The sequence below is a fragment of the Amblyomma maculatum genome, chromosome 6, assembly GCF_055883805.1.
Source record: "Amblyomma maculatum isolate TAMU_Amacu chromosome 6, ASM5588380v1, whole genome shotgun sequence".
NCBI lineage: Eukaryota > Metazoa > Arthropoda > Arachnida > Ixodida > Ixodidae > Amblyomma > Amblyomma maculatum.
Window position 1 is genome coordinate 29,784,771 of NC_139349.1, and position 24,937 is coordinate 29,809,707.

General features: G+C 45.2%; 1 protein-coding gene and 1 long non-coding RNA gene across 2 annotated transcripts; one reads left to right on the plus strand and one right to left on the minus strand.

Moving 5' to 3' along the window:
- Positions 1-306: 306 nt before the first annotated feature.
- LOC146185350 (uncharacterized) lies at positions 307-9,201 on the minus strand. Its single transcript, XR_014707990.1, has 3 exons — positions 8,986-9,201; positions 8,141-8,248; positions 307-521 (listed from the first exon to the last, which is right to left on the minus strand). It is a non-coding gene; the product is annotated as an uncharacterized LOC146185350 (long non-coding RNA).
- Positions 9,202-12,178: 2,977 nt separating this feature from the next.
- LOC146185351 (protein TAPT1 homolog) lies at positions 12,179-24,711 on the plus strand. The gene is made up of 9 exons (XM_084606301.1): positions 12,179-12,445; positions 16,018-16,409; positions 16,463-16,601; positions 17,676-17,773; positions 17,830-17,980; positions 18,051-18,160; positions 18,228-18,287; positions 18,346-18,476; positions 24,470-24,711. The coding sequence occupies exons 1-9, from the start codon at positions 12,283-12,285 to the stop codon at positions 24,600-24,602; spliced, it is 1,377 nt and encodes a 458-aa protein (XP_084462427.1). The 5' UTR covers positions 12,179-12,282; the 3' UTR covers positions 24,603-24,711.
- Positions 24,712-24,937: the final 226 nt, after the last annotated feature.

Below are 24,937 nucleotides of genomic sequence, written 5' to 3' on the forward strand. Positions count from 1 at the left end.
ATCAGTCCCTGTCTGCAGTTCGAAACATCTTCATTGGGCTTACCTCTAAAAATTGTCTACGAAACATATCTGTGAACTTTTCTTACTTACTGGTTTTGCGGATTATTTCCAGTCTCAAAAGGAATAACAAATACATGTGGTTCTATGACACATACAGTAAATACTTACCTTTCTAGGTAGGTAACAAAAGGGAAGTAATGCAGAAGGTTGGCAGTCTAAACATAAATGAGCGTGTCAACATGGTGTTTTGGCACTGGAGTGTTTATTACTCCAATCATGTGCGTTAATAATGAATGAAAAGGCACATAAGTAGGAATACTTTATTTTGACACAGAAGCTATGGGAAGCTATGGCCAACATGTGTGTGTTGCCATTACGCTCTTAAGTGAAGTGCAGACTTGTGAGTACACTGTTGAGCCAGTAGCACAGAGAGCAGTCAACTTGGGCCAAGGAATGCCATGCTTTGAAAGGTGGGCAGCTGTTGTGATCTCTCGACTAGTATCAGTCACGTGCAGGGTCGGCTGTCATGGGGAGAAAAAAACAAAAGAATGCAAGCTCAGAACAATAACAAAACACCCGGAGAAACTCAGAGACGTACCAAATTTAAATAAAAAGATAACAGGACTGCAGACTATGCAGCAGCTCATATATTCTAATAGTGGATTTGCATATGGTCACTACACCCTCACAAAGGAAAGAAGCAAAAATGCTGAATTCATGACTCGTCAAAGGAACTAGACAAAAAGAAAAGTGTGCACCCTGTAGCATAGCTCAAGAACGAGAAAAGCCAAAACAGCGAAAAGGTTACCCTAAGTAAGGCCAGTACTAGTGCTCTCTGCATGCATGTGACAATGTATCACTGCAGTGCACATGCACAGCAGAAATGGACACCATGGGTAGTAAAGAACTGATATGAAATTATCAATACTGGCCGCAGACATCAGAACAGACAGCTGATTTTGCTTTGGTATAACGCAAGCGTGCGGGCTTTGGTAGGTTGTGAAGCATATAAATAAACGTTGAGACATCTTGAAAACCATGTGTGCACATTTTCATTTGCTGCTGCATCCAAGAAGTTTCGCTTGCACTGTTCATTAGACGACATGCGTTGCTCTCAGACTGTAGCGTTTGTCGACTACACAGCATGATTCCAGAATCGCGACTAATTCAGCTGTGGACTTTTCATTTTCTAAACTTGCGAAATCCTTCCTATGGGCTGTGAAAAAGAATGAGGAACTGTTCCACCCAAATGTCTATAACGCACATGATGGCAGCCACAAGTCATTTTGTGCCAAACAGTAGTTTCCATACAAGTAACAAGAAGTTCTCAAACTGTGTGACAGGACCACAGCTATTTACTTTGAGGGTGGCCACAGCAAACAGGCAACAACCACAAGATGGCCAAATCCCTCATCGAACTGCAGCACCACAACAGTTGCTACAATGCCAGCATCATAAAACCTCTGGCTGTCTTTGATATACAGTCCTCATCACAAATACACCAGTTCATGTTGTTAAGGAGGCTGTCCATGAGCATCTTACTTCTCATAGCAGCTAAAAAATATTGCAAACAGAGACCAACACTTGACTTTAAGTGCAGTAGCAGCACTACCAACATTCAGTGTGTTAATGGAGTATAGACACCCTGAAACAGATAAGACAAAAAATCAATAATAGATTATTTGGCTGTTGAAGATAAAAATCAGGTGATGATCTGTACAGAGCAATGTCTTGCATGTCGTTAACAAGCAAAATGCGACCAAGATTAGGTGCATATGCTCCTGTAAGATGAAGTGCTGCACTGGCCTAGCCCAAGCAGTGCGGGTACCTCCAGTCAAAACGCTTTCAAGTGCCATCATCCATGAGATGGTTGCCCAATAGCAATCGGAATTTTCATAATGCTGCGTTCCTTATCTTCAGCCAGCATTTTCACTCTTCCCAATGGATGCAACCCTCCCCAAAACTCCAAACTGAAGACATCAATTCAGTCATGCAGAACTGTCAATAATGACCTGAACCACAAACCAACTTGGAGAGGTGGAAGCAGGCTCGAGCACTTTGAAGCTATAAAACGGAAGTTTTGAAGCATTCAAATTGTTTTAGAGCACGTTTCTAAAGTCAAATGATATTGTTACGGACGACATCAAAGAAGAAAAAGCGGGCAGTGGCGCGGACAAGAGCGCTCGCGCTAGGCCCGGCAACACTTTTCATTAAACGTCATCTCACTGTCATCGACCATCTCTCTGTCCTGTGTTCTCCTGTTTTCATCGGCTTGCCGTATCGTAACATTTGGTTGGAGGTGCTGGTACTTCATCATCACCCCCCCATCCTGGTCCGGAGCATCAGCACCCTACGACTTCTTGCGCCGTCGTAGAAAGGTTAGGAGGAAACGCAAAGTAGCCAATAACGTGCGTATGTAGCCTTCACGCCATGCCAAAACTGCCATTCGTCAAGCGTAGGTACTACCTCCATCAAAGAAAGAGAAAGCCAATATTCTTCTCGAATTAATGTATCTTGAACTGGAGGTGACGGCGGTAGAAGAAAGACAAGAAGCTCAGGTGGCGTGCCCGCCCTGTGGTGTGCGAGAGGTGCCGTTATATCATAGGTCACAACAGCACCGCCGCCAGGGCCGGCGCGTGTTCTGGCTGCAATGCTCTTCGCTGATTCTGCATGTAGAAGATGGCGCCGCTGCGGCAGCAAGACTGTATCTGTGGCTGAGGCGTCACGAGTGTTGAACACCAACCTTGAAAAAGATTGCACCTCATCAAGCGTTCGAATGTTGGCCCTTACCAGTGGTTTGTATAAGGTTTCCAGTTCCTAGCCTCCAGTGGTATACAGTCGTTCCCCCTTTAATATGGACGACCCGAATTATGGACAGTTTTTCTGGGGACGAAACTTTTTCAGTGTAGTTATTCCTCGTTAATATGGAAACTCGCTGTCTGGACAATGGACAGGGGAAGAATGTAAACGGCCCACTTGGGCCCATGTATTTTTGTCTCGGTAATATGGAAAATGCTTGAAAAAAAAAGCAGAGGAGTCCGAACGCAAGTTAAATAAGGGCACGCCGCCCGCGAACCTACGCAACAGCCGATACAACCGGCTGCCTGAACGAGTCCTGTGGGGTTGGAAAGAATAAAAGCGAGCGTGGGGCGCAAGAGCGGAGAGGAACTTACACAGCAAACCGAGGGTTGGCGTAAGAAAGACCCTGAAAGGGGAGAACCAGGAGATTTCTGGGTGCAGCGGCAGTGCCGCCGCAGTCGGGAAAACAGCAACATGTGGTTGCAATAAATTCTGCTGGACGTGAACAGAGAGGCCAGTAAAAGCGTAAGAAAGAAATGACAGGAAGAAAGAAAAGTGCATACAGTGGTGGTGGGAACTGAAGTTTTCTTTCCCAAAGCACAGTATGTGTTCCATGAAGCCGTAAACTCTTTTCGGTGAGAGTTAAGACACACTCACAAAGTAGGGCGACAAAAGAAAGGCGATGTACGAGCATGCAACCGAGACCGGGCGTCCCGTCCTGGGCGCGGTTCCCTCTCAGGCTCCTGGTTTTCGTCCCTGTTGCTGCCGAACTGCCACATTTTGCACCTGAGGCGGGTCCGCATGTCGGCTTCGCTTTAAGTCAACGATGTGGCCTTGACAAGGTCTGAGCTCTTCGTAGTCGGCTAATCGTCGTTCTAAACTGTACTTCAGCTTGCAGTGTTTGTCTTACACGAACACATAGAAACGGCGCCAAGAAGATGGGATGTTCTATAGCCTCCGCATAGCAGCTTGCCAATTTGACTCTTGCTTCCTTACGGAAACAGTACAAGGCAAAAAAGAAAGAATCAGAAGAACGGAAAGGCAGAAAGGTTAACTAAGCAAGAAAGTGCAAAGTATCAGGAGCCTGTAACCCTCAACTGGAGTCTGGATTTTGGCATGGTGGGAATTAAACGCAAAAGAACAGAGCTGAACGTCGGCGCGAAGCAAGCAATCTGTGAACACAAGCAGCAAAAGCCATCTCAGTCAATCTAAGCCTTGAGGGACTAGTATCGACAGCTCGACTGTTTCCTCGCCTCAGAAGAATCTCAAGCAGCTACTTAGCGGCTACTTTGCTCAGTGCCGAGCCCATTTTGAAAGTGATGGTGAGTAGAAAATCGGACGCCGATTCATGCTCGAAAGTTAAACCAACACCAACACAAAGCCCACCATCACGTGTGTCATTGTACGCGAGTTGCTTCAGACTCCACTACCAGTTTTCGAAGACAACAATGATAAGGATAATGCATTCAAAATTGCCGGTGTTCTGTCAAAATTTGTGTCAAGTGCACACCGTTATCTACAAAAGAAGTCATTAATTACAATTCTTTTTTTTCTCAATAAAATTCTTTTCGTTTTATTCATGACTCGTTATTATGGATGACTCGCTTTATGGACAGTTTTGTTCGGAAACCAAAGTGTCCATATTAACGAGGCACGACTGTATAAAACTGACCATATGTAGAAGTGCCTTATTGCAGACCAGACTGTCTGTGCTCGCTGATAGCTGAAACAGCCTCACCTGGCGCTACTCTAATTTATTAGGCGAACTTCACGCTGCACCACACCAGCGTAACCCGCACATGGCATTTTACGCTTTAAAACATGCAAGAGCGGTGTTTGACTGCTGCTCTTTAGTAACCGAGGGGAGTAATTTCATATATTCGTTTGTATCGTTCAATGTGGCCGGCGCACGCCTAATTGTTTACGACTCTGATCGACTCGATTTAAAAATTGCTCATTCAAGATTTATCTTATTCCATCATCAAGGACATTTCTAAACTCTATCAAGCCTTTGCGGCTATTTCAGTTATGAGACGTTCCAATCAACAGATTGAAATGAAAACCATACCCACATTTGGTTTTGAATTTTTTCACGTGGAGAAAAAAAAAAAAAGTGTACATGACGCCAAAAAAAAACAACAAAAGGGCTATGTCTCTGGAGCAATGGTCCCAAATCGGCTCAAAGTGTGAGGACGCCGTAGCAGAGGCTTCCAGATCACTTCGGCCACCTGGGATTCTTCAATGAAACTGCCATCGTTAAGTATATGCCTGCAATGCTTTCAGCTTCGACCAAAATGCTGTTTCCCAATTAGGATCAGACTAGGGTATCCCAGCTCAGTACTCGAGAGCTTTAATGACCAAGCCACCGCGGTGCCGTAATAAGTAAATAAATAAGCCAAGAAGACTAAACTTCTTTCTCGGAGCGTACCATGGTTATTTTATCCATTTCGCTGCAGCTACGCCGCGAATGTGTATTTTACTCTGACAAAGTGACTATAAAGGACATCGGCCCCATGTGTACAAGCCCGAATCCGGCTCAGACCCGTACGTTTAAGCCCACTCAGAGTCCAGCAAAAATGTTCATGTGTCGGCCCAGACGGGCCGTGGGTTGAGCCACACTCAGCTTTTGGGCCTGTCCATGCCCACGCAGTGTCGTGTGAAGCGCGTGCTACCTTCACTTGACGCTTCTACAGAAGGTTTGACGATCTTCTATTTTTTCGGTTCCTGGGGCTGCCTTTCAGTGGGTCGCTTTCTACTTTTCGATGTCTGAAAGGTAGGCAAGGCAGGCAGAGAATATCGTGGGGACCGCTTCCTTTGCTAGCAACGCGCAACGCTTTGCAGCACATGCCCATTTAACTCTGTCGTCCATGTTTTGGACACAAACCTGGGCTCCAAGTGCCCCTCACAAACAGTGGCTGTATAGCTCGGTCCTTTCTTAGTATGCCGGCCACCATAGCTGAAGTCGTTTGACATCTTTTCGCACCGAAGAAAGCTGACATTTTTCATTGCAGAATACGTAGCCTGTATTGCAGTGGTGAACAATGCACTTTTTTTTCCACATTACATTACATTACAACTTAGAATATACCGTGATCGAAGAAAGGCATGGAGTGGGGGCGTCAGCGAGAAAAACAAAATGTGCACCGATGCAAGTTGAGAACTGACTGGCAATCCTTGCGGCACCCAGCGAACCCGCGGCCACCAACAGTCAACGCAGTCTCTCGGCAGCCTAAGGAAATCAGAGCATCGGTATTGCCACTTACTGTTCGGTGCGGAGCGACCCGTTCACACACTTCTAACACCATGATGCGGAGGTTGTGGGTCTGGGCCGACCAGTGGCATATGGTCGCTTTTTGCTAAACAATTACTTTTCAGACAAACTAATTATGAATTATCCATTGATCCCCACGCCATTATGGGCATAGAGCAGGGGGTCTCAAACTCATATTGCTACGTGGGCTGCATTGAGAAAGCTTTTTCTCTCATGACCCAGGAGCCAGAAAGTAATAAAACAACAGGAAACAAAGTACAGTAAATAACAATAAAATGAACAAAAATAAGCAAAATTTCGTTTTGTCAGACCAAGCGCTCCTATTATTGCAAAAGAAAAGCAATGTGTGCTGTTTCCACTTCAATGCCGGACAAAAGCAGCTTCAGGATCGCTCAGAGAGAGGTACTGAAATGGTACACCTGTTAATAAATATCACACTTATAATCTTCAACAAGAAAATCAAAAAAAAAAAAAAAAAAAAAGAACACTTAGAAACAAAAGAGAAGGCAGGATGTCTGGCTCCTTGCTTTTGAAGGCATAGTGATGTCAAATGAAAGTTCACGCAGATTAAGTGGTCAACGCCTTTTCAAAAATGAATGCGTACTAACTGGTACAAAATCTGAGTTTATTTTAGTTGGAAATTAGGGCTGGTGGCAATGCTTTCAAAACGTCAGCTGAAAATTTTGAGCTGGCGGACTGCAGCACGCAGCTCCACGGGCTGTGCGCCAAGGCCCCTGGCATAAAAGGATAATCTCTGATGAGCGGAAAGAAAGTGTTCGACATTGGGCTGCATTCCCCATTCTCAGCAAGGGAAACTAGAATGCTTCTTTGCTCGTCAAGTGAAGAGGATATACATTAGGCAGGCATTGCCTCTGCTACGAAATGGACACCACCGTAGGCAGTGTACACCTGGACAATGTTTTAACAGTACCACGCGACCGTCGACTGCCCGGCGCTGCTGCGCCGGAAGATGCAGGAGATGACAAAGCAATAGAGTGCGAGGGCGTGCTCACAATTCTTGCTGCTGCAGTGAACCTCGTTTGCTACGCTGCTTTGATCAATGTGAAGCAACCCTGCTACAATTGGCTGGCAGGCATGCCGGTGCCCGGAGAAGCTGTCATTGTTTGTTTTTAGCCGCAATAGTATCTGCATATCATGCGAATATCTCCAAAGTACACACATTTCCGATAAAAAATCCAACATGCCCCATAACTCTTGCCATCGATACTTTTGAAAAATTGTTGTATCGGTACTCTCATTGCATAAAAAAAAAAAAAAAAAAAAAAAATCCTTGAGACACCCAGGGACAAGTGTAATATTTGGAACGTTACAAGTTTGCACAGATTGAAGCCACAAGCACATAGCAGAGCGCTCCCAGAACTCCGATATGAAACTTGATTCAAGGGGTTGCTGCCAATGGAGCAGAACAGCCAAGCAGACAACACTCGCTGAAGCCTGAAGCAGCATGATTACATCTCCCTGCTTGTTCCCTCTCCTGATTTCCACTTTGCTTCTGCTCGGACAGTCGACGCTCAAGCGATACTGTTAAAGAATTGGCAGGGTGTATATTCTGTGCTGCTTGTCTTGCAAGCCATTGATGCCAATCTTGCAGACCTCATTTTATCTTTCACAGTGGTTTCCAAAGCTATAAAGTTATTGCAGCAACTTTGTTACACGCACAAAAAAGCGACACAACCAATCTGTGCAGGAATATCATTCGTTAAAGAAGGCAGCTTTGCCAGTTTTTCACAGCAAATTGAGAAGACAATAAAGCGTGGTTTGATCTTCCATCTCGTGCAAACATTTGTTTGTTTTTGGAGCTAGTCTGGTTTTCTTAGTCTGAATCAACTGTTACATTGCACACTGTTTGCAATGCATTGATTGCATCTGAGAAAAAAAGGCTGCAAACTACAAGCTGGACACTGCAGCTGCAGGAATGCTTGCTTGCTTGATTCATTCATGCACTCTATGCAAACTGGTGACCTGTGCCATGTTCCCCATGTAAAAGTTAAAACAAATGACCAGTCCCGGTGGCACAACAATTGTTTTGAAATTAAGTACAGGGCTCACCTTGAGGCGTTGGAGCATAGGCTGCCTCCGCCTTTCATAGTCCCATTTGTTCAGCCTCAGCAACCAGCAAGCCCATGTTAGACTCCAAAACACATATCAGGATGGTCCCTGCGTACCAAATATTAGACGTCAGCTTATAAGCGATGTTTACACACACAAAAGAAATTAAGACAAGTACATGTTGATGCATTTTAAACACAAGGCGAAATCGCTTACCTCACCGCAATTAGAAAGTGGCCCTGCATACACTTGACAGTGCGCAGTCATAAAATGAGGTATTAAATCATTATTCTACACCGCGTCACAGCAATGAGGGTCACACAAAGGGTCACGTCGCACAAATGGTTAGTACGTCGTGGTGCACCGAAACAAAAGCTTCCCACACAGGCCTGAGTGATCCTCGCCTTTCTTGCTTCTACGCGTTGTTTTGTCATGTCCTAGTATCTCCTTAAGTCCCTCCATCAGCTCAAAGACGTTACAATCATTAATTATTCGTCCAGACCGCTGAGGAAAGCTTACCCAAGTTTCCCGCCGTTTTCAGGCGCACGCAAGACTGGTAGTCAGGCGTGTTTTACATGACTGAGACTTTCGTGCGGTTGGCCTAATAAGCGGTATTTAACCGCATGTTCCTTGGTGTCGAACTACGTTGAGCTTTCGATTGAAACTTTCTATAATACACCTTCGGGCCGTTCGGGCCCACTGCCGGCCAAGCAGGCTCAATGGTCGTCAACAGAACATTCGGGCGCACGGAAGTTGAAAACTAAATGTAGAACTCCAGACAGCGGGCAATGACTCAATACATGCATACTGAAGTATCTAAAGAATAGAAAAAATTGCTTACGTACCGTACAACACGAGAGCACCCAGCTCTCACGGCTCCCACCATGAAGGACGACGACCAGCCATTTTGCTACTAAAAGCAACACAAAACCGACAAAACAATAGCCGGATGTGACGTTATTCTTAAACCGGATAAGACGTCATGGGTTGCAGCAAGCATTTTGCTCCTGCAACCCGGTTGCAGGAAGCATTTCGCTGCTGCAACCGGGTCGCAGCAGACGGCGCCTGATGTCGTTCAAGTATTCTTACTAAAATTCCTCCCATTCCTCCGCAATCCTCTACAGATTTCTCTTCACACTTTCAATTAATGGTTACTTTTTCTACTGCAGCAACGATGCCAGCTGTGCTTCCGATGTCAGTCGTATCAACGGCAGTTGAATCGCCATTTTGTGGCCGTGGAGGCGGGAACTCAAACTGCTCAAACCACCATACCCATGCAAACACCCAACATATCGGTGCGGACAAAAGTAAACGGAGCACGATATTTGCTTCTAAAAGTAGACACCAGTGTGCTTAAGATAAATTGTGGGATAAATAATGTTTTCTTTAATCGTAATTTTAAGTTTTGAACGGAAAAGCGTGCTGTAGCACTTGATAAGCCAGAACAACTTGTTGTTCTAGCTACGGTCTCTTCTGCTTGTTGACACACAGCACACGGCACGTCTGTCCCATCTACATTTCTTTCGCACAAGCTTTGTCCGTAGCACCTCGCGCTAACCTCGAAAAGTAGCGAGTTTTCTGCGTTATAGTTCTAAAAATGTTCACGCTTGATCTACATCTTGCTGGCGGAGTGCATGCGGAGTGTTTTGTTCTCGGCGGTCGCCGGCCTCCGCCTCCGGCACCAGCTGTCTCGGTTTATCGCAGCTGAAGTTTGTATTCCCTTCAGGTCCCACGAATTAAGACGGCAGGGTGACCTTAAATTTGGCCTTTAATCCATGTACGCTTCCATGTTGGGGATTTTCCGTAGCTATAAGCCCGAATCCGTCATCACAAATTTTCGCCAGGCTATATAGGACCGGATATCAGAGCCCAGCTTCGATCGCCACCACCTACCTCGAAGGAGCAGCACGTACGATATCCCCCGGTCTGTACGTCGCCTCATTTTGAGTCGATCGATGAGCACCAGTAACCTGAGCTATAATTCCAATTCCAAGTAGCCGCCACTAAACCCTGGGTGACAGAAAGCACCGGGAGAATTAAAGCAGCGAAAGAGAGCCAGAGATCGTCGCCTTCGGCAGGCTCCGAAACAATATGGGTCTCAAAGGAGACTCATATTGTTTCGGATGATGCAGCCGATTGTTAAAAAACCTGCGAGGGCAACTTTTAAGGTCCAAAGTTTTTACACTGAGGGATGCCACCGTGCTCGACAAAAACCTCCCATCACCAAACGTGAAAGTGGAGCGCGTCCATTAAACCGTCTGTATCTTCTGGCGCCGCGATGCGACAAAATCTCCTCACAGTGTGACATATTCGTTAATTTTGTCGGCAGGGCCACATGCCTTCTGTTATATATCGCTACCATCGCTACCATGCAAGCTAGGGCGTCTTTAAAGAGAGGGGGAGGGGGGGGGGGGGAGCTGCAACCAGCAAAAATTCACTTTGCAAAAAATTCAGGTTTCTCCTTCGTCGCGTTGAAATGGCTCCCACAATAAGTTGCTGCATCAGAATGTGCGGAGACAGCCGATATTTAAAGCGCGCACGCTCGTACGGGACCCTCTACTGAGGGTCCCTCCTCATCCCCTCTCCCTGTGGACTGAAAAAATATATTTTGTCCTCCTTTGTCCACCTCTACGGCAACCTCGCTGGCATGAAGCTAGACAAACGTTTCTCTTGTTCCCGGTGTGGCTGTCACGATGATTGACTATGGTGGGACAGGCCGCCGGACACGATTAACCGAGTTAATAATAATTAATATTAATTGGATCACAGGAAATTTGGAAAGGTGTAGTATCTGTAAAGATTGACTTAAAGGAAGGGAAAGGCGCGGTAACTGTCTCACTTGTTTTCTATGTAGTACTAGATTTATTTATAGGAAGGGAAAGGCGCGGTAACTGTCTCACTTGTTTTCTGTGGACATCTCAACCGCGCCGTAAGGGAAGGGAGGAAGGTGGGAATGAAAGTGGAAAGAGAGAAAGAGGAGCCGTAGTGGAGGGCTACGGGGTAATTTCGACCACCTGGGGATCTTTAACGTGCGCTGACATCGCACAGCACACGGACGCCTCTTCGTTTCGCCTCCATCGAAACGCAGCCGCCGAGGTCGGGTTCGAACCCGGGTACTCCGGCACAGTAGTCGGGCGTCTTACCACTGCACCACCCCGGCGGGGCTTGTTTTCTATGGACACCTCAACCACGCCGTAATGGAAGGGAGGAAGGTGGGAGTGAAAGTAAAAAGAGAGAAATAGAAGCCGTAGGCTACGAAGTAATTTCGACCGCCTAAGGATCTTTAACGTGCGCTGACATCGCACAGCACACTGCATGGCGCCTCTTCGTTTCGCCTCCATTGGTTACAGCGTCCTTAAAGACGCTGTAATCAATGTGAAGTTTGCGTGCGCATGCACATAAACGTGAGAAAAATTTAAGCGCGAGGATAATAAACTGTATTATACTTGCAGTGAATTGTCATTCGTAATCATTTTGATTTGTGTATCAAGGTATTCATATCATTTTTCTTGCGTGCGCCTAAGTTTTTATGTTTTGATTGCATATAGTGTATGCATCACACAGTTTGCCACCATTGCATAATAGTGTAAGTGGACGTAAGCATGCCATGCGTTCGTATTTGAATATGCAAAAATTAAATTCGCGCACTTCACCTTCTTTCTGCTACATCCATACAGAAGCGCAATGAAAGCAAATTCAGGGCACCGGTGACAACGACGGCGAGCATGTTGCCCGCCCTGATCCCCTATCGCAAAACAAAGATAGATATGAATGCATCCAATGAATGCCACCGAATCTTTACTCTTACTTTTCATCTAAATTAGAAAATGAATGATTATGAAAGTTAAAGTCCAATTCGAGCTCCCATTGCTAGCCGGACCACCTGATCTAGGCGCGTCACGCAGCAAATGTGTGCCTTGCGACTAGCGTATGCAAGAAAATGACGGTACGCATGCGGTACGCGCCAGCAGACGACGCGGTTGTTCTCACCCTAAGCGCAGAGCACATGCGCAGTATAGCGCGCATTTGCTCGCAGCGTCATCTGGCGACTTTTCTCCTTTTCGACTAGCATTTATCACCTTGCGTTTCTCTCACTTAATCAATTTTTATCTACAGCTCGATGCAAGAGAAAAAATGTCGCCATGGTGGATGTGGCGCACGCATTTAGCGAAGACCTCAATGCAACACAACAGCCGCTCCAAAGTGGTGGGGACTCCGATGTCGCCGCTGACGTTCAGCTAGATGATGTGAAGCAGTGTTCCGCAACAAGGCCAAGCGCTAATGGCTCGCGCAAGGCGAAAAAGCGTGAGTGTATTTCCCCCGGTGTATGCCGCTAGCTGTGCAAGTGGGCGGCGGGCACTATGGTTTAGAAGCGAAAACAGAAGTGGAAATCATCATTGATAAAGTGCTGTAATGAAATATGAACCAGCATCGCTGCACAACGGTGAAACGATCTGTGTCTAGTTGGTTTCGTAAGTTTACATGCATCCTTGATTAAAGTTTAGGAAACACTACAGTCCACCTTCATGGTGAGATTTTCCTTCTATTCGACCTCAGCATGCTTCCTGCTTTTCCCGTCTGATATATTCCGTTAAAAGATAGGGGATTCACTTACCCTGCTGCTCATACCAACTTGCACGCCCTGTCAGGCACTGAAATGCATATCTCCGCAGCCAACACGGGCATATGAGGCTTCGGCGCTCGGGAGCACGTGTGCTTACAAGTGGTTGGAGTACCGGCACCTATGGGCTCCGCAATTAGAACGCAGAAAATGTATACACCAATTTACACAATACACATATAAAACGCTTGCCGCAGACCTTGCGTTATTTGCATATAGAAAAGGAAGTGTCAGCTGGTTTGGATGTCTCCTCATACATTCCATCAAACGACATTTTGTCGAAGACATGTATCCTGTTTTTGCCATGATATATCACATATTATCTCGATAGTTTTAGTGCAAGTCATTGCGTTTCTGGTTAAGGTCGAAGGTCACCCACTGAATGAATAGTGAATTGAGCATCACAAAGAGTAGAAATTTCGCACTGCAGAAGTGACTGTAATTTAAACAAATATGCATATCTTTGCATGTGCTAGCTTTAGCTGTTCTGGATTTTTCTGTAGTGTGGAAGTAGAAAGCTAACACAGTCATGCAAGGACGATGCTCCCTGAATGTCATATGTAAAACAGAGCTTTTTCTGTATAGAGTGTTCAATAATTATTTTAAAGAAAGAAGACCATAGGTTGCCCCGGGTGTGTGTGAAAGACAGCATACACCTTTTCTTATGTTTCTTTAGTACAAAGCTTCCACTGTTTGATGCAAGACAGTTTTTTTGGGCGCTTGCCTACCATTGTGGCTAAATTGTGGCTTGAAAAAATGCCTTTGAAAAGCGGTTTAGTCCAGTGTTTCATGAGATAATTATTTGCTTAGCAACTTGCAGTGGTTACTAGTGACAGTGTCTAAAAGGGGCGAGTATTCATAGTACAGTCTTTCCAGCGTGTGCTGCTAGCCTGCTTCATGCTTGCAGTACTAAATGTAGCAACCTATTCCATCCTTTTTTAAATATAAAGCCAGTACTTTTTCAGAGGAAGCAACTAATTATAAAGATTTTATGAATTTTAATCGAACAGCACTCAACTTTCAATACAGTATCTACTTTTTTAATTAACCAACAATTGACACCACAGCTTTAATGACAGAAAAGTGTTTTTTGATGCAGTTGCCTCGGGTAAATTGCCTGTGAACTAGTGCTGGCACTGGAACATATACAATGCTGTTGCTTTCTGATTCAAAAATAACTCCACCATAGTTAAACAGTGTACAGGTTTGGACATTAATTTTACTGATGGATTAAAAGGGACTGCACCACAGCATTTGCTTTTGTAAATACTGTTTCGAAGAAGTGTGGAGCTGTGAATATCACTGCACATTCAAACGTGCATGCCTGTACTATCATGAGCAATATGAGCAAGAACACACGAGCGCGAGGCAGATAGCCTCGAAACCCACTTGGGGCGATACGGTGCGGCCGCTGTGGGAAACAAAAGGGAAAGGGCGCAGTTAACGGACCCACGGCTCCCTTTCCACTTTGTTTCCCACAGCGGCCACACCGTATCGCCCCAAGTGGGTTTCGAGGCTATCTGCCACGCGCTCGTGTGTTCTTGCTCATATTGCTCATGATAGTACATGCACTACTTTCTTCTTATCTAGTATTTTTGAATGAAGTTTCTCGGGAAGGGCCTGCTTGTCTCATATCATCATTTCTAGTTGCTTTCCATGAGTGATAAGCTATCCATTTTTGCCAGTATGTGGTTAACACCCGATTGTCTATAATGCGGGGCCGTAGCGGACTAGTGGCTTATCCGTTTTCATCATATTTCGAACCACCTAACAATGCTAGCATTAACTGATGGGCTGGTTGGTTTTATGACATTACATTAATCTCATTTAGTGCCAAAAAAGCAGAAAAGAGGAGCACAGGCAAACAAACATGGGCACTCTGGTTTTTGCACTCAATAGGATGAATATAATGTTGCCTACAGTACTTTATAGACGAGCAGACTGCTATGCTCCCAGTTTTGCCGTTTTTAATGTTTCTTTCAGATAACACAAATAAAGCTGAGAGATTTTAACCCTTTCAGACACATTATATTCTACCGACGAGAAAAACCTGAAAATTTCTGTGTGTGTGTGTTTAAGTTCACATTTGACAAATATAACATGAATGGCTTAGGAATGTTAAATATTCACACATAATAATTAATAATAATTGTTTCACAGGAAAGGAAAGATGCAGTATCTATCTGTCACACTTGTTTCTGAGGACACCTGAATAGCGCCGTAAGGGAAGGGAGGAAGGTGGGAGTGGAAGTAGAAAGAGAAAGAGAAGCCATAGTGGAGGGCTGTGGAGTAATTTCGACCACATGGGGATCTTTAACGTGCGTTGACATTGCACAGCATATGGATGCCTCTTCGTTTCGCCTCCATCGAAACGCAGAGGTCAAGATCGAACCCGGGTACTCCGGCACAGTAGAAGTGTGTCTTACCACTGCACCACTGCGGCGGGGCAAAAAGTTCACGCATACTATATGCTTTTACGCTTATGGAGTAGCAGTCTGATTCCTCAAGTATATTCATTTATGTCCACCAAATAGTTTTCTTCATCATCCGAGGTGGTTTTCATAACTAAAACTTAGCTAGGATGTTCTTTAGCATGACTTTGCATTACGCAAGTAAAGAAAAGTTAAAGCATTAGACAGCACTTCGTAGATTGGCTGTAAAATTACTAAGTGTCCATTTTTTTTTTTTTTTTTTTTAGAAAGCAATCTTTTTGTTTTCTGGCCATAAAATGGCCTTGTCATCCTGTCCAGCAGGGATTTCAAATGTAGTCAGAATCACTGACTTCATGCAAAGGCTCGTAGACACAAAGTAAATTGGTCAGCCACGTGCACAGTTGTAGAGTCCATGTCACAGAGAGTTAATACCTGCATGTTGCACCATATTATATTAGAACCATATCAAAAAAGGCAACCAAGGAATTGATATATGAGGCAGCATGGAAGAGGACATGAGCCCACAGGAGAGGGAACCATCCATAATCATATCCATGGTGTTATGTCAGACTTGGGCTACCCAAGTGATCTTAACTCTCCAGAGATGACAGAAGGCTGAACTCTGTCTGGTAGTGCTAGATCAGTCTGGTACCATAGACACGGTAATGTCTATGAGAAGGGTTGAGCACCATTGCAGATCTGTAGGGTACTGAGGAACCTGCCATCTATCCTCAAGGAACAGATGACACACTAAATTCCTCGTAGGAATTTGTGTAAAAGGCTGAATTGCAAGGTTGGTTTATTATTGCCCATTGCCACTGCAGGATCTTTGTGGTCGTACCTACACAAGGAGGTGCGCCGTGGCTACCAGCTGGAGGAGCAGCGTTACGAGAAGCGCCGCGCTAAGTTTTATGCCTTCTTTCGCATCCCCCGAGAACTGGAGCGCTTCGTGCTATATGGCTTCCTGCAGTGTGCCGACGCATTCTTGTCAGTGCTGACCCTGCTGCCCGTGCGCTTTGCACTGGCTGCCGGCCTGCTTGGGGCACGGCTGGTCGGCCGGCGGCGCCTACAGCCAGCCGAGTCATGTGACTTGCTCAAGGGCCTTGTGCTGCTGGGCACCTGGCTACTGGCTGCACAGGTGGACACATCTATGCTCTACCACATCGTCAAGAGCCAGTCTGTCATCAAGCTGTACATCTTCTTCAATATGCTCGAGGCATGTGCTGCCCTGACATCACCCCTGTCATCTCTGACGACCACTTAATGCAGGTGGCGGACAAACTATTCTCTTCCTTTGGCCAGGACATCCTGGATGCCTTGTTGTGGACAGCCACAGAACCAGAGCCGCGACGAGCACGTCGCCGCCTGGGTCTGCTGGCTCACCTGATGCTGGCCTTGGCCTATGTCTGTATCCTTTCTTGTGGTCAGCTTGAAATGCCATGAAGAGTCTCTTTACAAGGGCCAGCATTACCTAGTCGAAATGCAAAAAAGACCAAGGATAAAACCAGTAAGTCAAGGAAGAGTCGCAAATGCAGGCTCATCTGCAGTCGCAGTTTTGACCCTTCTACAACACGCTGGCAGCTTAGTCATCACTTAACACATTGCATTTAATAGAAGCACATATGGGTGAAATACTGAAACTGTAGAAGGAGCATCGAAAGGTGTTTTAGCTGGAACACAAGCATGTGCACTCAACCCTGAAATGTTTAAAATGAAGCTAAAGATTTAAAGTATTGTGCAAAAAAGAGACTTAATTTAGTGTATGCTTCTGCTCGACATTAAGAACCCTGCACGTTCTGCTAATGAGGCAGGCCCTTCGTGAATACTAAATTGATTTCAATTTTTGCCAGGAATGCGTAAGAAAAATTGTTTCAGGGGTACTTCAGATATTCTAAGAACTGTTATCAAATTTTTTAAATTGTATTAAGCAACTGAGTTCTCAGAATCTTGTAGTTTAGTAGCTTTCACTCAAAGGAAATATGAGCCAGATGGGAACAAGTGGTGGAATATTTCTTAGAGTATTTAGTTTTACGAAGCAGAAAACTGCGGAAAAATGGCCTAGGCTCTTCTAAAGAATATAATGTGTAAAAAAAGGCAAACTTTTTCGTAATTTGCGTATAGTAATTTGTTATACCATATTTTCATGCAATTTGCAGGTGTCATTACTCTTTGAAAAATTGATCCACCTTTGTCATTTTTGTCATATAAGTCAGTGTTGTTGATATAAGCTACTGCTCAAATTTTGTTGAAAGTAAACAAGTGGTCCGAAAATCAGTTTTTACAACCCCTTATCAAAGATATTTCTGCTATTTAAAGCAGTGTGTGAGAGTCGTGTCTTTCAGAAATTCGTCACTTGGTATCCAGAAAATTAAACCTTTGTAATCATAGTAGGGGGCTAGGCTGTGTGAGGTGTTTATTTTTTTAGCTAACACTAAATTTTCCAAGTGGGATATGGTTGTCCAACCTTGACATTTTATACCAGTTCTCCATTGCCTGCTGGTGATGCTCCAGGCAACTACCCTAAGTGTAGCAATTAACTCACAGAACAAGGCTCTGCTGACCATCATGATGTCCAACAATGTGGGTAATCGTACACAAGGTACTTCTACTTGATCTGAGAGCCGCATTCTTTGCAGTTTGTAGAGCTCAAGGGTATGGTCTTCAAGAAGTTTGCCAAGAACAACCTCTTCCAGATGGCTTGCAGTGATATCCGCGAACGTTTCCACTATGTGGTCCTCCTGCTGGTGGTCATTGTGCAGACCATGCGCGAGTACAGCTGGCACCAGGGTGAGTGCCACCGAAAGTGGTAGCATACACTTTATAGAATGATGAAGGCTGAGACTGCGCAACTTTGCAGAACGGTTCTGGAGCCTGCTGTGGGACTGCCTCCTGGTTTTATTGGCTGAAATGCTGGTCGACTGGGTTAAGCATGCCTTTGTGACGCGCTTCAACGCAATCTCTTGGCAGGCAAGCATGCTTTCAGTGCGGAAGGAGCAGTGATTAATCTTACAGGTTTGGCTCAATTTGCATGCAGGTCTACCGAGAGTACCTCACAAGCTTGGCATACGACCTGGCCAGTACCAAACTTCACACAGTAAGCTCTTCAGGTAGTGCAAAGCTCTGAAGGGTGTTGCTTATCAAGGGCTTTGCAGGCACCCTCGGATCATGGAGATCTAGTGTCTCGTCGGCTGGGCTTTACACCGTTGCCATTGGCAGCCATGGTGCTGCGAGTGATGGCATGGCCTCCTTGGTCTGTGCGACTAGCCCTGCTCACCTATGTCTGGTATGTGACAGTCATGACAGCCTCATGACACTCTGCTGACAAGGAATTAAAAGGCAGTCTCACTTCATCCTTATCATTTCACAACACATAATGTGCTTGCTAATTTTCAGTGTTTAGGTTATAATTATTAGGCCATCTACTTTCCTGCGTTTATTTTTCGATAATCAGCGAATGTTTTTTGGTGCTTACACACTTCGTTGAAATCGGTCTTCTTTGGCTGGTTGCACGGTGCAAAGTATAAAACACGGTTATTATCAGTGAAAAAAAAATTCTCGAAGCACAAAAGATTATAGAAGCAAAAAGGCACGAATTTTATTGACCTTGAAACAGGCGCTATGTAGAGTTGATTGTAATAGGGACAGGTTGTCATCATTCATGTAAGCACACTTCTTGATGCAGATTAAGAATGCTTGCTCAGCATTAGGACTTGACACAGGAAGACCTAAAATGTCTAAAGATGCTTGGGTTAATACTGGCAAGTCACTTGCTTGCAGTTTCCAAAGCAAAGGAGGCTCGAGAACAGCGCTCACCATGTTAACTGTTACCGGTAACTGTTGAACTCTGACTCGAGCTCCTTTATATTACCCTTGTGCCACACTATGAATTCATTCGGCAGCTCTTTTAGTAGGTCTCCTGCTACTTCTTTAACGAAGAATGCAGTAGTGTCGTCTGGGAACTTGTTCTTTCGGTTGGAAAACACGCCCTGGAGAGAAGCTGACACACACACACGCGCGCGCACACACACACACACACACGCATGCACGCACGCACGCACACAGTGTTTTCACAAATGGTCCTTTGCTACAGCAACGGAGATGCAGGCCCCTTTCTGTACTTCGAAGGGAAGCCACTTAGAAGTTTTTCATCAAGAATAGGCCTTAAGCTAGCATGAACATACCTAGAAACCGTTGTTTTTTCAGGCTTAAGTGGTTCCATATAATTTTTTTACTGGTGGATGTTTATCGGTGCTTTTCAAATCTGAAAGTACATGGCCTGGTTAAAACGCATGTGAAAATGTCTCAAGGCCATTGCAAGGATAGTAAATGGCCCACTATGTACTAGCAGGAACTGAGTATGTGGTTTAAAGGTCTAAATAAACAAGAGTTATAGTCGTTATTGCTCAATAGATGTTCCATATCGTCTATGCAAGTTGCAATCTTAGCCAGGTAAACAGAGGCACATACTTTTATGGCAGCTTTTATGCAGTAGCACTGACCCTGATTTGCTGGTGGAATTAACTATTACAGGCTTGTCATGGCTGTTGTTCATTTTTGTCAAATTCGTCATAGGTCTGTTTACTCGAGAAATGGTTTATGGCTCTCTCTGTTTAATAGAGAGGGCTAAAGTGAATAGCGTGTTTCAATTCAAAGGTTTGGCAATGCATTTTTAATTCAAGTGAGTATGTGCTTTTTGAATTTGTTTTAAAAGTGCTGCATTTTTCTTGCTGCTTATATGCAGTATAAGCTGAGCAGCTACATTGCAGTTGTGGCAGTGATTCTGCATGTGTCTCTCCCATCATGGTACTGCTTTATGCCGTGCCATTCATTTAGCAGCCCGTGCGCGTGGAACGGCGATGGCCCGCCACGCAAGGCAGGATCCTGTACTGAACTGGCGTTTAACTGCTGCCGCAATGTTCAGCAGCTTGCAGTGCACTGTCCTGAGTCGACGTCCCGCACGCTTGCAGGAGGCAATGCAAAAGCAAAACTATGCCGTGCGAGACTGCATGCAGGCTGAGCTATGTGTGAGGGGGTAGCGTTGTATGGCTCTGGAGCTTTCGTTTATGTTGCACACTTAATTCTTGACAAACACATACAGAAGAACAGGTCGAAAATGTCATTTGCTCTAAATTTTGCATGATTAAAGCTGCCACTGTGAAAATAGCCAGGATTACACACATGCCGCAACTTGGTCAGTTTCACATGCACTTCCCATCTGCCACAGTCTTCCTTCCACTAAGAGGTGCTCAGGCAGACATTAAGATATAGAATGGTTGTTGTTCATGTGGTGAAGGCAAAATGTGAAAATGAACCAATAGCTTTTCCACTGCACATACAGTTGAACCTCATTATAACAAACGCGGATATAGCGAGTTGTTCGATAAAATGAACCAAAATGAAAGTTTGTGTGGTGCACTCTTTATTTTTGTGAGAGCTCTGTTTATAACTAAACAAAACATTTTGAAATTTGATGCTTGATTAGTAATAATAAAGCAACAAGCCCCAAGAAAATATTTCAGTCGTTTGAATCGCTCACTGCAGTAGTGTGTTTAAATTACGCATGTTTGCGTTCTGCACCATATAGGGGCAACAAAACAAAGAAATCTAGCACCAACATCTGACTGACACGAATGTGATCGGTATGTCATCAAACCAGTGCCTCATCGTGCTGCGCGCCCATGCCATTACTTTTAACGACCAATGCTCACGTGCTGCACGGCGTGAGTCCGTTGACAGTGTCGCAAAAAATGGCAAAGCAGAATCACAAAACAGTTTACCTTGAGATGAAAAATTAGCAGAGGTTTAGCATAGTTAAGCATGGTATTCAGCGAAAGCTTCACAGCATGGCTATGCTTGGTTGAACTCTTTGTTCAGACATGTTTTCAACTTATGGTTCTTAATCTTGGCTTGAACTTTCATTCTGGCTAAGCGCAACATACACAGCTTTATGGTCAGAGAAGTAGTGAGCCCTGGCTTCAGCTTGGGTAACAGTGAATTTAGACTTAGTGGTGTTTCTTTGGTAAAGACTAGATCTATGCAGGATCCCCACCAAGCAAGCGCTAAATGACATCGTTGCAGAGCACTAAGCAACTGCTGTGTCTGTTGTCTCCACTGGCTGACTATGAGCCAAGGCGCGATTGCTCCGCACTCACATACCCCAGTCGCAGCTGATGTCATGGCTGTTTCCATCGCGCAGTAGCGCGGTGTGACATCAGTCAAGTGGCCAATCACAGAGCTCCACTCCATACATTGCTCTCACAAAGCATATTTGAAAGGTCACCCAAAAGTTCATGTCATTCAGAGGTCAGGGGTCACCTAAATGTCAAAGAGTCAAGGTCATGATCTTGCTGTGCGACACAAAGGTGGTCCGCAAGGTTAGGCTGAAGGACTTAGCTGTGGTGACATGATGAACCGTCACGCTAGCATCATGACATTTTGTATTGGTTTAGAAAAGGAAAAGAACAGTATCTGTCACATTTTTCTGTTGACACCTGAACCACATAGCAGCAGTTTGTCCTTCTGTTCCTTGAAGGCTAAGTTATCAGATGCACAGTGCGGCTGCACCTAGCGTAATGAAGCTTTCGCTTCAAAATCAAGACTGGACGATCGAGAGTGGGAGCAGAAAAAGGACGTTGCTGGAGGCTTTGGCGTTGTATTGAGAACACAGACATTGAAGATGAGCACAAAAACAAAGGCTTTGTTCTTTACAAACATTCCTGACGTTTGTTATCTGTGTATTTGTAGCCACAGTGAAGCTTTATCAGCTGCTGCTTACTCGCGACTGTACCTAGCATGTCAATAATTAAATGCGAGGCAGATTTAACTGCATGATTGAAGACATCCACTCCAAATGTGCCATGAAGAATGATTGGAAGCATGCTAGCATTGTCACCATATTAAAGGAGTATAGACACCATTTTTTGAAGCGTCGGAAGGAATACGATTGCTTTCCTGGTTATACAGAGATGCTCCCCAAGCAATCCCAACCTTGCACGTTTCCGCGAAGATATTTTAATTTGTTTTTAAAAACAAGCCAGGCTAGTACTCCGTTTTTCAAAACCCATTGGCATCGACATCTCTGTGACGAAAACGTGTACATAGGTAAACAACACGACGTCATCAAACAACTGTGACGTGGAGTCAGCAAAGCAAAGAGCAGTGACGACACATGGCCGGACTCGAACAGCGCCGCCGCCGCTTCCGGCCGTGCCCTGAGAAAGAACTCCGCTTCTGCTCGCTTTACTCGATGGCTTCTTCGTTGGTGCATGTTACAATTACCTCACCGGTGTATGTATGGAGACTGCCTGCTAAACTCAGGCCCCAACAGCATGCCTGCACAAGTGCAGGGCTTACGGCATCGGTGCCTGTCGATGGCGCGCCGGGAACATACTGCTTCGCTCCCCGCCTACCCTAGACGTTGCTAGCCCTAGCTGGTTTCACATCGAAGCGCCACCGAAAGGCGCTTCGGAACGAGCTAACGCTGTAAAAAACGTCGGAGTTTAGCGCCGCTTTACTGGCAAGCCCATCTCGTAGAATAATTTCTTGCTTTGCGCGACGCCTTCAGCAGCGGAGCTAGCTGACATCAGGTGCGTCGCCGGACAGCAGCTGTCGGAAAAAAAAGTTCGCTTGTATCACTGTAAATATTTCTACCAGGACCTCCGTATTGGCCGAATAATCCTCGCAATTTAATCGTGACTGATAGTCCTTTGTACAAATAGCTATGTAAGCGAATGAACAGCGATCTGCGATAGCTGGATTACCGATAGCGGATGCTGAGGCAGCTATGACTTGGGTATGACTTGGGAGCCGATCGCGGCGGCCACGGCTTTACGCACCCAGATTGTCTTGACTGCGCCAGATGGCGCCACATGCTTGGACGGCGGCACGCAGGCCTGCCGCGTCGGGACCAATCAGCGCGTGAACAGGCGTGAACACGGGAGCCATCGGGAGAGCTTACGGGTTACGGTGGCTGATCGCATCATTACTAAAACATTTTTTTAGAACAGCTTGGCTCACAGCGTTGGCCAACCGGACTGATAAAGCAGCATCTTCACGGTTCCTTTGTTCAACATTCCTACCAGTTATTTCCTGCGCGTCAACCCACCAAGCTTTCGTGGCTGCTGCTGATTCCTGCTTCGTTGCATGAGTCGCAGGCGAGCGGGTCGGGATTAAAGTGCCCGGCAATGTTAGTAACATCCATGCTACTGGGCAAAACAACATCGCAGTACTAATTATGCTACGCTGAAGCGCTGCCCGACGACAATATTTTCGTGCACGGTCGACAGCAAGCAGACGAAAAACGCGACCCGAATGCGTCATCAGATTTTGTGTTTACGCGATCATCAACCTTGCCAGTAGGGAGCGCTCGTGTGGCGTTCTCGTATCTTTGACGTCATCGCGCGCTCGTGGCCTGAGAGATCGAAACCGAAACTGGCCCTGATAAATGCACTGATAACAAATTAATTGATCTGTGCTGGGGCTTTTTGGGTCGCAGTCCCTCTGTTTTGGACCACTGTGGATCGACTAAAGCAAAAATACCGGAACAGAAAATGTACGTGTCTATACTCCTTTAACTGGTGCTTTTAAATGTTGCGTTTGAAGATTTTGTCACTGGTGGTGGCAACTTGGTTGTGGCACCCTTACACCCGAACTGACCAACCAAGGAATCAGCGATCAGCTAATTTTTGGAGATGTTGCAAGTAGTTGTGGTTATGGCAAACCGGAAAGAGAAGGGCAAACTCTGAACGCTGAGGTCGCAGATATGGCCAAGATTGCACTGTTTTTAAATAAATCTGTCTGTGTGTTGGGGGCAGCATCTCTACTTCAGTGTTCATTTTGGCTCTCCAACATGGAGCGAAACACTAAATTTTTATCAAATCTTTCAATTCAAAAATTGTGCTTTCTCACACCATTGTGTTGTCTGCATTAGAGTGAATTTTACTTAGGCTTATTAGCAGACCTAAGCAAAAACACTTAAGCACACATAACCTAAGCTTGCAGGAATTGTGCATACTTCAAAATAGATATGAGATATAAAGGATGAATTTTCGAGCCCAATATGACCTCATTATGACAAGATTGGACTGTATATTGTAAGGAGAGAAGCTTTCACCTGTTCTATTTGTAAAACTATGTAAGAAGAGTGCGGTGCATGTGTATTAAATAAACGCCAGGACATTATTGTGGTTTATGCATTTGATGGGCACAACACTTGCCGCTTCATTGACTATTCCACTCGGCACCTGTGGACCAGTCACATTACATGCATCATCACAGTCTGTGCAGTTTCAAGGTGCTGTTGAACCTGGTGCTTCTAAGCCGTGCCTGCAGCCTTGTCGAACAGCACCGGCAAACGCTGCTGGAGGACTCTCCGGAGAAACAGTCACACCGGCCCAAATTCCCGGAATAAATCTCCATCATATGTTGGCGAGAAGGTCGTCATGTTGCATATTGATATGGAAGTTTCCCGCTTCCAGATACATGAATTAAAAATGTGCTACTGGTTATCACTTTTATAAGTACCTGTAAAATATATAAGCATATATATTAGGGAATTGTGGGACGGGCGGCTCATATTGGGATGTGGATTTAAAATGGAAATGGTGCAATAAAAACTTGGAAGAGAGTGAGGATGGAACATGCACGGTTGCATTCATGTCTTGCTGTCAGTGTTTCATGATTTTCATAACTTGTGCAGTATGTTTCACAATCTGTGAGCATAAAGCAAAAGGCATAGAAAGACAA